Below are 11844 nucleotides of genomic sequence, written 5' to 3' on the forward strand. Positions count from 1 at the left end.
CCTGCGCCCCACCGGTGCCACCCCAGCAGTGTCATCCCACAGGCTTTTCCCAGGAGTGGGCACTGGGGTCCCCTTGGGTGTCCCCTTGGGGACACCAGAGAAGCCACCATCCCTCCAGTGACACTCAGCCCGGTGTCACTCTGTGTTTGGGGTCCCTCAGCCCTCCCCACGGTCCCAGGGGGTCACGTACCTGCACCCTCCCCTCCACAGCCCTCTCCAGAGCTGGATGGGCGGCTTGGCAGTGGCACAGTCACTGTCAGGGTCACCCACAGCGCGCCAAGCTGGCCCGGGCTTCTTCATGGTGACATTGTCCCACCATGAGTGTCCCCAGATGGCCGTGGTGGCCGTCCCAGTGGCGATGCTCCTGTGACTGACTCAGGCAGTGGGGCCGGCAGCAGAGCCGGGCAGTCCAGCAGCCCTGGCACACGGCACACATGGGGAACGAGTGACTCCATGGGGACACATGACCAGGTCTTAGGATTTTTGACTCAGCAGGACTGGTGGCAGTGGGTGGCCCAGTCCCCATGGTGGCCCTGGCCAGACTGCCGGACACTGTGCTCAGCGTGGCTGCGGCGATGGCCCAGCCAGGGCTGTGACATGTGGCACAAGGTGTCATGCGGCTTGTGCCACACACACCTGGCAGTGCCAGGCCCTGTCATGGCACACCACAGCTTGTCACATCACGTGCCCTGTGCCACACCGTGTCGTGTGCCACATCCTGTGCCACATCCCAGTGTGTGCCACATCCTGTGCCGTGCCGTGGGCCACACTATGAAGTGCCATGTCCTGTGCCATGCCACGGGCCACATCCCAGCGTGTGCCATGCCATGGGCCACATCCCAGCGTGTGCCATGCCATGTGTCACACCATGTTGTGCCACACCACCCCACGTCACATCCCATGTGGCAAGGACAACAGGCACGACCTGGCCACCAGAACACAGCCTCTCCCTGCCCACAGCCACAGGGACCCAGGGACACAGGGACACGACGTCTCAGTGGCCCAGAGGCCAAGGTCAGCACTTTATTTCCTTCTGCCATTGTACAAAAATAAAGAAGTGCCACGTGGGCAGGGGGCACTGCCCTTCTCTGCGTACCAAAAATATCAATATACATAAATAAACCCTTGTGATGTTCATAGTTTAACACCGTACAAAAAATATAATAAAAATAGATATTTATATATTAGAAATGTACTTAAATACTTCTGCAAGCTGCAGGAGTTAAATTAACCCTGGGAGTCAATAAATACAATAAACACACAAATATTAAAGTATAAATTAGGGGGGAGGCGTTGGGGGCTGTCACCCACTGCCACAGTGCAGCGGCCAGAGCCGAGTCCCTGCTGGGCACGGTCAGGGCTGTGGTGGCACGGCCTGGGAGGCTCAGAGGGGACACGGAGGGGACAGGGATGCTGGGAGTATGGGAACACCGAGTGTGCAAGAGTGAGCACGGGGACACTGAGAGCACGGGGACACTGAGAGGACAGGGATGTGCGAAAGGACACTGAGCTTGTGGGGACACCAAGCACAGAGGGACACCAAATGTGCAGGGACACGGACTATGCAGGGACACAGGATTCCACTCGCAGCTGCTCTCTGGGAGCAGAGCTGGCGCAGGGCAGGCAGGGGGTGACAACACCGGTGACAGTCGCCGGTGGCAGCAGCGCTCTCCGTGGGCCCGGCGGCGGGTGCGCTTAGTCAGGCTGTGTCACCCGACCCATTGAATCACTGGAAAATCCGGCAGGGCTCGGGGACAGGGGACAGCTGGGCACCCGGGGGACACCCGGCTGCACTGCGGCTACCTGGATCCACGGGAAAGTGGGGCAGGATGTGGGAGAGCCAACCAGGGCTGTCCTGCAGCCGAGAGGTGGCACGGGGACAGCAGGGTCCCCACGGCGAGCCGAAGTGGCGGGAGATGCTGTCAGTGCATTTTTTCCTCGCTCAGGTGAGCTGAGAGGGGCTCCGTGTTGCATCCCGGCCACCGGATGCATCTCCGTCCTGGGGATGGGTTGGGATCGGGTCACACGGGATGGAGATGGAGATGATGGAGATGCAGACAGGAACTCCGGTGCGGCGGGGCTGCCCTAGGGGCGTGCAGGCAGCCGTGAGCTCCGGTGCGATCTCCCCTTCTCCCGGCGCGTCCGGCGGCTCCCGGCGTCCAGCTCGGCGCTGCGCTCGGCCATGAAGCGGGCATAGCTCCAGAGGATCTGGCACCCCTGCAGCTTCTGTCGGAAGATGCTGAGGGATGCCGCGGGGCTGGGGAGGGGCCGGCGGCCGGGGCGGGGGCTGGGGCCCGGGAAGAGCCCCGCCAGGTTGTTGAGCAGCGCTCGCACCTTCCGGTGGGTCTTGCTCAGGCGGAGAAGGATTTCGGCCTCAGGGTGGTGGAGGTTGCGCTGGTGCCGAATGATGTCCTGCAGCGCCTGGTCCATGTGCATCGCGGGCCTCCGCAGCCGCCGCAGCCCCCAGGGCCCCTTCGCCGGCCTCCGCAGCCACTCGGGGGTATTGTTGGTGCGGCATATGTTGTGCATGGCCAGGTGCTGCTCCTTCTCCTGCCCAGAGATTGGAGAAGATCAGGGATGCGGGAGCAGCACGGGGACCGCCCCCCACCTGCCCTGTGGAGGGGACGGGCGTGACCCCTCGCCCTGGGGAAGGAGACTCACGTAGAAGGTGAAGAGCTCCTGCGCGTCCTCGGCCATGAGCCTCACCAGCGCCTGCGTCTGCTGCACGGTGGGGGCCAGCGGGGACCTGCCCCCCTGGCCTGGCACTGCCCAGAGGATGAGGAGCCCTTTGGTGACAGCTGGGGAGGAAGAGGAGGGAGTCAGGGGACACTGGAGCGTCGCTGGGTGCAGGGACGCAGCCCCCTCTCACGGGGTCACTCCCCCCACGCCAGGAATGCTGCCTGCACCAAAGTCCCTGTCCCTGCTCCAGGGTGACCCAACCTCTGCGCCAAAAACCTGCTGGGCACCCGGCGGGGAGGAGGATGAGGGTGATGGAGGTGCTGTGGAGCCGTCAGGATGCGCAGCCGCACCACAGCAGCTGCTCCAGCAGCTGGCCCTGCCAGCGCGGGCCACCGCAAAGGAGGGGACAGCAGCGACACTCCTGCATCCAGTCCCTCTGGCCAGCTCTGGCCAGTCTCTGTCCCAGCCCCACTGTCACCCACAGGATTTTGGATATGGCACTGGGCTGACACACAGCCTCTGTCCCTTGGGGCAAGCTGACCCCCGACCTTCTGCCATTGATCCCCAAACTGTCCCCAAACATGTCCCCTCCTGCCTACCTCTTCCAGCATCCCCTCTCCCCCATACTGCCCAGTCCCAGTGCTCCCTGTCCCATGTGCCACAGCAGGGAATGTCCGCGTCCCCGCCAGCGCCCGAGGGAGGCGACACTGCCTTGGCACAGCCCCGGTGCCATCTGCCAGGGCACTGCTGACTCAACCGCCATGGGGGCCCCGCGGCCGCGCTCCCTCCCGCCGCTCCCGGCCGGACCGGCGCGCCCGGGGCAAGCGAGAGGGGACACGGGGACACGGGGACACACCTACCTGCCAGCACGCCCCAGGGCCGCCCGTCGCACCGCATGGCCGGGGCAGGGTGTCCGCCCGGGGCTGCCGGGCGCGCAAGCCACTTCCTTAACTGCTCGGCGATGGGGAAGCTCGACTTTTAAAGCGCACCCGAGTCACCCCCACCCCCAAGGAGGCACCCGGACCCAGCGAAAGGCAGCGAGAAGTGAGCCCCGGGGCCAATGAGGGATGCTCCTCCGCGGCGGGAGGAAATGGGACGGACGGGTGATGGGGATGTTCTTCGAGTCAGTTCCTCGAGGGAGGCCGGGTGGGTCCAGCCTGGGAGGCTGCTGTCCCGCTGCTCACCCCGGATCTGGCACTGCTGGACCCCCGAGCCCTGGCTTCTTGGGAAAGAGACTTTTTGAGTCACGCTGATGTCACCGCTCAGCACCCAACAGGTTGAACTGAAACCGGCGCCGGCTGCCCCGAAACCCCAATGCAAAAGAGGGCAGTGGCGGCGGGCAGCGGGGACAGGGATGTCACCCATGTGCCACCACGCGGGGTTTCGCATCCCACATCCAGCTGTGGGAGGCAAAAATCTGTCCTGGCAAGGAAGGAGGTGGAAGTGCGGGAACTGCAGGGCACCCCAGCACTGCCGGGGACCGTGCGCTCGCTGATGCTCCGGGGGATGCTCCGTCCACCTTCTCACACCCACCCACTCCTCTGGGTGACAAATCCGGGTGCTGAACCAAGTGGGGGACACCAGGCTCAGCCCCTCTTCCCGGCAGCACCACAGGAACACCGAGGGCGCCGGGTGTTGCCCAAGGCAGCGCTGTCCCTTGTGCAACGCTGCCCTGGAAGAGCCCTGGGGCTCGGCACGGCCTCGGCACGGCCAGCAGCACCCAGGGCAGTCCCCCTGGGCTCCCCCTTCCTGACAGACGGAACCCGGCACCGAAGGGGGTTTTCCCCATTCCTTAGAGATGAATGTCTTTGATCAGCGTTCCGAGGTGTGTCGCAATCCCATTGATTTTGAGCCGTCCCGCGCCAAATTTACGCATTTCGGGGGTGGCGCAGGGGGACAACCCAGAAATTCACACCCTCCTTCCAGCAGGAAGGACACAGCGGTGACTCACTTCCAGAAGTGCTTTCTTTTCCCAAAATTTCCCTGCCCCAGCCGCGCCACGACCCGCAAGGGCTGCTTCCTCCACCAGCTGCCTCTGACGGCTCCTCCTCTTCCTCCTCCTCGGGGCATCCCCGGCAGTGGTGGCGGCTGGGGTGGGTTCCATGGGGCCGGGGTGGGCAGGGCTATGCCCAGGGCGGTGGAGGAGCCAGGAGAAGATCTTGCTCACTCCACAGCAGTTTGTCCATCCCTCAGGCTGCCTAGACAGGCTGGTTACCAGCCGTCCACACACCCATCTGTACGTCCATCCATCCGCACACCCAACCATAAATTCCTCCACCTGTTCACCTATCCATTACCCTGCCTATCCACGTGATGAACCAAGCATCCACACATCTATTCACTCTTCCACCTATTTACTTGTCCATCCATCCATCCGTCCATCCATCCACTTCTCCTTCTTCCTGTTCCATCCTTATCCATCCATGCACTGCCATGGCAGGACCCCGGGACACCCTGAGCAGGTGGCCCCCCCACTCTCAGCTCTCCCCTGGCCACAGGTGGCCCCTGGCCTCTGCATACGGTACCATCACCTCCTGGGCCAGCAGGACACCACGGTGGTGGCCACCCCACTGATGGCAAGGGGGTGGCCAGGACTGTGCAATACCCAACGGGAACAAAAATAGTGCCGGTGACCGCATGGGCCAGCGGCAATTTCTTCATCGCTGGGAGCGCGTCACCGGCGTCCCATGACTCGGAGAAGGGACCGAGACAGGAAAGAGAGCGGCCAGAGGGTTGGCAGGAAGCTGGTGGCTGGAAGTGTGTGGGGCTGACGTGGGCAAGATGTGCCAGGCCCAGGGCACAGTCCTGCTCGGAATGTGGGAGAGCAGGGGATGGATTCTGGGGACAGGATGGGAGCAGAGGTTTCCACCACGCTCGTGCTGGGTCTGCCTGAGGCCCAGGTAGACCCTGGGGGCACCCAGTGGCTGCAGCACCCCCCCGGGAGGGCACAGCCCTCACCCCATGTACCCCACTTTGCCACAGGATGCTGTGCTGCCAGCGAGGGAAGAGGACGCGGGGACACAGTGGCAGTGTCACAGGGACACCCCTAGGCTCGGGGTCAAGCTCATGCCTCAGTTTCCCCCCAGCTTGGCCCAGTGTGGGGCAGGGGGAGGGCAGGAATGTGGGCCTGGGGTTCCCCAGGGCCGGTGACTTGCTGGGGGCTGCAGCTTTAATCCCTTTTTCACCCAAAATACATCGCAGAGAAAGTGGCCGTGTCCCAGTCACCTCACAGCCAGACCGTGTCCCCCTGTCCCATCCCTGCCCCTGTCACCACCACAGGGACCAGCTCTAGGCAAACCCCTGGGCTACACAGAAATAAAAACAATAAGAATTTTACTGACTTATCAAAAACGATGTGAAAATACAACTTGTGAGGAGCTGGGGGTCATCGTCACCCCGCCATGACAGGTGACAGTCAGGGCTGGGGGTGAACAACAGTCCCCCCACTGCCCCTTTGGAGCTTTTTGGGGTGCCAGGGGTAACCTCAGCTCCAGGAATGTTCTCCCCTCCATGGGGCTGGTCCAGGGGTGTCCCTGAGCATCGTGGCCACCCCTCCCTTCCCAAGGGGACACATCCCATCAGCCCCAGGCTGTCCCCTATAGCACCATGGTGGCACATCATTGCTCTTTGGCATGTCCCCCCCGTGTCCCCTCCACCTGGACACAGCCACTCTCCCCTGGCCCACCCACCCCGCACAGGCCGGGCTAGAGGGAGAGGATGGCACCCAGGGACTGACCCCTCTCCTGTGGGCCAGTACCTACTGCCACAAGGCCACCATGTCCCCAAAGCCACCACATCCCCAGCACAGAGGGAGCAATGCTGTGCCCGGCTCTGCCCCATGCTGGGGGATCATTAAGATCAAAAATTAACGAATAGGGCTGGGGAGGAGGGGAGACCTCACCCTCCCACCCGGCATGGGGACAGTGGCCGCTATCTGCTGCTCTCCTGCCGCTGCTGCAGCAGCTGGATGACCTCAGCGATGCCCTCCTCGGGGACCTGCCGGGGGACAGAGGCGGTGTCAGCCCCAGGGGACACCCCGGGGCTGGCGGGGGTCCCCGGGGAGGCGCAGGGGCTCACCAAGGCATGATCGAAGTTGAAGGTGCTGATGTAATAGGCCGAGATGTCGGCGGCCGCCAGCGGCTCTGCGATCTGCGCCACGATGCCACACTCATCTGGGGGCAAAAGGGGGCCCCGGGTCACTGTCATGGGGACACACGGGGACAGCAGTGCCCCAGAGCACCCCCTGGCTGGCAGTGGCACAAGAGGGGACACGGCCACACTCACCGAAGCCGAGGGGCTGCCCCCCGATCCGCACCATCCGCCACAGCTCCCCCGTCGAGCTGGTCAGCAGCAGGTCACTGGGGAACCTGAGGGGGATGAAGCCAAGTGTCACCCCATCCCTGAGCCCCCAGACCCAGGGACAGAGGGACAGATAGCACCTACCGCTTCTGGGTCTCGGCATCCATCACGATGGAGATGTAGCCCTCGATGAGGGAGAAGGAGAAGAAGGTGATGGAGTCGAGGTCCTGGCTGCTGGTGGCTGATTCCCACGGGGGGCTGCTGAGGGGGAAAGGGACACAGGGAGGGGTTACGACCCCCAAAATGGGGAGGAGAAGGGCTTGGTGGTGGCACTGGGTGTCTGAGCGTCCCGTTGGGGTGCTGCAGGGTGGGGGGAGAGGGGACAGGAGCAGGCGGTCCCCAAAGTGTCTGCAGCTCACAGGTGACACCAGGTTTTGGGACATTCTTAAAAGGTCACGGTGACTCTGGAGCAGGAGTGTGCCACCAGAAGGGACCCCATCCCAGGGGACACGGGAGGACATGGCCAGGAGCATTCCCTGCCCCCAGCACCGTTCCCACTGCCCTTCTCAAACCTACCCCCTCCTGCTTTACAGTCTCCCCCTGGGATTTGGTACAACGGTGGCTTTGTCCCTTGTGTCACCTCGGAGTTCCCACCCCTCATGCTGCAGCTCCCGGGAGGGCAAAACCAGTCTGGGAAACACACCCAGAGCCTGAAAACCCAGTGGGACCAATGGCTGGGATATGTCACTGCAGTTCAGGTGGCACCAGGCAAGAGGCCACCCCCATGTCCCCATCCCCGGGACTCACCTGTGGGAGTAGAAGAGGACGTCGATGAGCATGGTGGCGATGGCGGGCAGCGTGTCGGGGGCCACCGTCAGGACGCAGAAGCGGGTCTGGGGGCTCTGCACGGGGTGCAGCGTGGGGCTGGCAGCTGGCAGGGGAACGGCCGCGCGTCAAGCCTGGGGACAGCTCGGGGACAGTCCCGCAGTGCCACCCTGTGGCCACCGCGCCCACAGCCCGGAGTCTCTCCGGGAGCAGAGGGGTGGCCCGGGGGTCCCAAAGGATGTGGGTACCAGCGGTGGGAGCTGCAGCATCTCGGTGGGGACTGGTCGGCCCTGGGTGTCCCCCAGATGGGCATCTCCAGTGGGAACTGGAGCATCTTGGTGGGGTCCCCCCAATATGCACTGGTGGGAGCAGGAGCATCTTGGCAGGACTGGGTGGTCCTCGGGACAGGGTGACCATGGGGGTCCCCCAGGATGTGGGAACCACCCATGGGAGCAGCATCTGGGCAGGGAGTGGGTGGCCCTGGGACAGTGTGGCCCTGGAGGTCCCTCGATGGGTACCACCAGTTGTGGCTGGAGCATCTGGGTGGGACTGGGTGGCCCTGGGACACTGTGGCCTGGGGACAGGGTGGCCTTGGGGGTCCCCCAAAGATGTGGGTTCCACTGGTGGGAGCTGGAGCATCTCGGTGGGGACTGGGTGGCCCTGGGACAGGATGGCCCTGGAGGTCCCTCGAGGATATGGGTACCACCGGTCGTGGCTGGAGCATCTGGGTGGGACTGGGTGGCCCCAGGGGACATGGAACCCAGTGTCACTCACCTGGCTTGGGCTTGAGGAAGCCGTTGCTCACGTCATCGCAGGTGACAGGGACACACTCGCCACTCTCCTCCTTGTAGATGTCGAACTCCCCGGCCAGCGTGTGGATCACCACGGGCAGGTCCCGCTCCCGCACCTGCCCCGGGGCACAGGATCATGTCCTGGACTGTCACCCCTCCCGCAGAGCACAGCGGGGCCCTTGGGACAGCCAGCCAGGTGCCACCGTGCCCGTCACTCACCAGGATAAAGTCGGTCTGGTACGTGGAGAGCATCAGCACCGAGACGTGGTGCTCGGCCAGCGGCGCGATCACCGACCGCGCGATCTTGGTGACGCCAGTGGCCTGGCAGCCGGGGGGTTCCCGCCCGTTGGACACGACGCTGAGCACCAGCCACGTGGAATCTGCCACCTGCATGAACTCGGAGGGCGGCAGCTCTGCGAGGGACAAGGGACACTGAGGCAGGTGGCTCCACAGGGCTCGGCACAGCCGAGCTCTGGACACAGAGCCAGCGCCAGCTCAGGCCCTGCGCGTCACACTGTCCCCTGGGTGATGAGCAGACCCAGGACAGGACCAGCCCAGGTGTGGGAACACCCGTTTGGGGGTGCAGATGAGCCCCATCCACAGGTGGAATTAGCCAGACAGGGCTCAGCTGCTCCACACTGGGATTTGGCCATAGAGATGAGGGGGGCCAAGGCTACAGCCCCCCCAGACCCCAGGATGTGTCTCTCCTCCCTGTGCCAGCACCCCAGGCTGGGTGCATGGGGGTGTTGGCATTGGACCCCAAAACCAGCACCACTGGGACCCTGGGGCTGCCCAGCTCATCCTCCGCCCCTCAGGAGCCCCCAGCCCAGCACCCACCACCAGGGATGCACAAGGGGCACCAGAGGGGACAAGGGGTCCCAGCTGTCCTGAGGGTCCCAGCAGATGGTGCCAGCCTGGTGGGGAGAGCCCAGGCTGGCAGATAGCCACAGCTGCTTCCAAAAAATCTGCTGGTGTTGACAGGGTGGGCATATGAGAGCTGTTCCTGCCTCCCACCCCCCTGCTCCCACCCTCCTGCCCAAGAGAGGGGCTGGCACTGCTGGGGCACCCCAGGACTCAGCCAGGCTGCCCCCTCCTCTCTGGGCTCCCCTTCCCAGGAAGGGATGGGCAGGACACCCAAAGGGCCTCCAACCCACTCCTGCCATCCAGGAAAGGTGGGAGGCAGCTCCCATGGGAGACCCCACAAGCCCCCAGCCCTTCAGTGGGCACCCAGTTCCCCAGCCCAGCTGAGACCTCAAACTCATCACACCAGTGGTGGAGGAGGGGTCGCACGGGGGGAGGGTCCAGCACCCACTGAGGGGGGCCCCATCACGGGACAGGCTCCGTACCCGGCTCCCAAACTCGGCCCGGTGCAGGGCGGGAGCGGGGCCGGATCCAGGGCCTTGGCGGGTGTTCCCAGCGCCTGTTCCTGTGCAGGAAGCGCCAGAACAGCCTCGGCTCCAGCCCAGAGCCCAGTGCTGGGAACAGGGGGGCGGGACAGGGACTCGGGGACATGGGGACCTGTCCCAGAGCTCAGTGCTTAATTGCTTTTCAACACCACCCTGGGCGAGGCTGAATGCAAGGGGACCCCTCTGTCCCTGTGTCACCCATCCCAGGGCTTAATCCCGATCCCCAAGGGAAGATGGGGATCTGCTGGGGGTGCCCTCCCAGCCCGGCAGCCGGGGGACACTGGCAGCCCCCCAGCCAAGGGGGTTCACAGGGCACTGCAGGGCTGCAGGCTCACAGGACCATTGTTCAGCACTTCCCGCCCTCCCCTCGGGATTGAGGAATATTTGTCCGCAGGCCCCGAAATAAAACAATACGTGGGGAACAGCTCTGGCTCTGGGAAGGGGGAGAGTCCGGGACGCGGTCCCGTTCCAGAGCAAAAGGAGGTGAGACTTGAGTGCCCGTGGCCAGAGCGCTGACCCTTGCTCCTTGAGTCACGGCCAAGGATACGCTGTGCCCGGCTCCCGCGGCCTCGGCAGGAAGGTTTGGGCGTGGGAAGCCGGGCCGGGATCCAGACCCTCTGGCTCAGCCCGTCGGGCCGGTACCCCCGGCAGGACCGGCCGTGAGGGTGATGCACGGCACAGGCCGGGTCACCAGCGGTGGGGACGTCACCAAATGGCACATCCCTGGGAGAGGGACTGGCTTGGAAAGGATCAAACCTCCCCAGGACACCCCAAAACCTGGACCCTGCTGCCGGACAGGGGTCACCCCAGCCAGCCTGGCTGGGCCTGTGCTTTGCTCTCCTCTGCCAAAGCACCAGTTGGCCCTCACCGGGCGGAGGGACGGGATGGAATTGGACACGGGAATGATGACAGGAGGGCTGTCAGAGCCTGGAGCTTTGCCCGCGGGCATCCCGGGAGGTCCCTGCGCCCTGCCGGGAGCCCCGGGGCTTCGGGCTGGCAGCGGGCTCCCCGCAGCCTGGTGCCACGAGCCGGGCGGCAGCTCTGCCCGGGAGGAGCTGTCGGAGCGAGGGCAGCCACGCCGGGAGAGCCTCGGCCGGGCAAGCCGGTACATCCCCGGCGCAGGCGCCGCGGGGACGGGATGGGCAGGTTCCGAGGGAGCCAAGCACAAGCCGGGACTCGCTCCCTGCGGCCCAGGCGCGGAGCCGGGCCGGGGACGCGCACAGCTCGTGCCTGCCGTGCCAGCCCGCCCTGCCAGGAGGCCACCGCTCGGTACCTTTGAAGCCCTCCTCGTCCAGCATGACCGTGTAGTCCTCGGGGGTCTCCGTCAGGCTGAAGAACTTGCATCTGAAGAAGAAGAAATCGGTGCTGCTGATCCCAAAACCGCCGCCGTCTCCCGGGGCCGGGGGAGGAAGAGGAGGGTGGTGGAGGGAGAAAGGCCGGTACCGGCAGCGCTGGGGCAGAAAGAGCAGCTTGAGCAGCGGGTGGGTGTAGAGCCAGAGCCCGCGGCGGGCCAGGCTCAGCACCCGCACCCGGTGCTCCAGAATGTGCAGGTCCATGGCGGCCGCGCCGCCCCGGGAGCCGCCGCCGCCGCCGCTATAAGGGCGGACACGGGACCGCCCGGGGACCGGCCCAGGACCGCCCCGCACTGCCTCGGGACCGCCCCGCATCGTCCCGGAACCGCCCTGGGACCGCCTCGCATCTCTCCGGGACCGCCTCGCATCGCCCCGGAACCGCTCCGGAACCGCCCCGCAATTGCTTCGGCACCGCCCTGTGACTGCCCTCATCGCCCAGGGACCGATCCGGGAACGCCCCGCATCCTGCCGGGACCGCCCTGTGACCGCCCG

General features: G+C 65.0%; 2 protein-coding genes across 5 annotated transcripts; both read right to left on the reverse strand.

Annotated features, from left to right (window-relative positions):
- Positions 1 to 994: 994 nt before the first annotated feature.
- Positions 995 to 5892, reverse strand: LOC121662494. The gene is made up of 3 exons (XM_042023696.1): positions 3540 to 5892; positions 2662 to 2798; positions 995 to 2550 (listed from the first exon to the last, which is right to left on the reverse strand). Exons 1-3 carry the CDS (start codon positions 3574 to 3576, stop codon positions 2086 to 2088), a joined length of 639 nt encoding a protein of 212 aa, XP_041879630.1. The 5' UTR covers positions 3577 to 5892; the 3' UTR covers positions 995 to 2085.
- Positions 5893 to 5995: 103 nt separating this feature from the next.
- CASTOR1 (cytosolic arginine sensor for mTORC1 subunit 1) lies at positions 5996 to 11685 on the reverse strand. Of its 4 annotated transcripts, none has more exons than XM_042023664.1 (9): positions 11444 to 11656; positions 11274 to 11344; positions 8814 to 9007; positions 8578 to 8710; positions 7786 to 7909; positions 7123 to 7236; positions 6964 to 7046; positions 6757 to 6851; positions 5996 to 6675 (listed from the first exon to the last, which is right to left on the reverse strand). In XM_042023664.1, exons 1-9 carry the CDS (start codon positions 11554 to 11556, stop codon positions 6610 to 6612), a joined length of 993 nt encoding a protein of 330 aa, XP_041879598.1. In that variant the 5' UTR covers positions 11557 to 11656; the 3' UTR covers positions 5996 to 6609. The 4 variants fall into 4 exon arrangements, 2 of the variants coding, with proteins under 2 accessions (XP_041879598.1, XP_041879589.1); XM_042023655.1 differs by having other exon boundaries at positions 7123 to 7239; positions 11444 to 11655; XR_006015302.1 differs by lacking the exon at positions 5996 to 6675 and having other exon boundaries at positions 6760 to 6851; positions 7786 to 7937; positions 11444 to 11685.
- Positions 11686 to 11844: the final 159 nt, after the last annotated feature.

Source organism: Corvus kubaryi, unplaced genomic scaffold (assembly GCF_017639235.1).
Source record: "Corvus kubaryi isolate FWS band 111438036 unplaced genomic scaffold, C.kubaryi_AGA036_p1.0 127, whole genome shotgun sequence".
NCBI classification, from domain to species: Eukaryota; Metazoa; Chordata; class Aves; order Passeriformes; family Corvidae; genus Corvus; species Corvus kubaryi.

What these genes read in the sequence shown, in the direction of transcription:
- LOC121662494 (XM_042023696.1), bottom strand. Translation starts at nt 3,576, where the DNA reads ATGCGGTGCGACGGGCGGCCCTGGGGCGTGCTGGCAG. An exon ending in GCCCTGGGGCGTGCTGGCAG is followed by an intron (nt 2,799 to 3,539) that starts GTAGGTGTGTCC and finishes CTTCCTCCCCAG; the next exon opens with CTGTCACCAAAGGGCTCCTC. An exon ending in AGGAGCTCTTCACCTTCTAC is followed by an intron (nt 2,551 to 2,661) that starts GTGAGTCTCCTT and finishes ATCTCTGGGCAG; the next exon opens with GAGAAGGAGCAGCACCTGGC.
- CASTOR1 (XM_042023655.1), bottom strand. Translation starts at nt 11,556, where the DNA reads ATGGACCTGCACATTCTGGAGCACCGGGTGCGGGTGCTGAGCCTGGCC. An exon ending in GTCCTCTTCTACTCCCACAG is followed by an intron (nt 7,240 to 7,785) that starts GTGAGTCCCGGG and finishes TTTCCCCCTCAG; the next exon opens with CAGCCCCCCGTGGGAATCAG. An exon ending in GGGGCAGCCCCTCGGCTTCG is followed by an intron (nt 6,852 to 6,963) that starts GTGAGTGTGGCC and finishes TTTTGCCCCCAG; the next exon opens with ATGAGTGTGGCATCGTGGCG.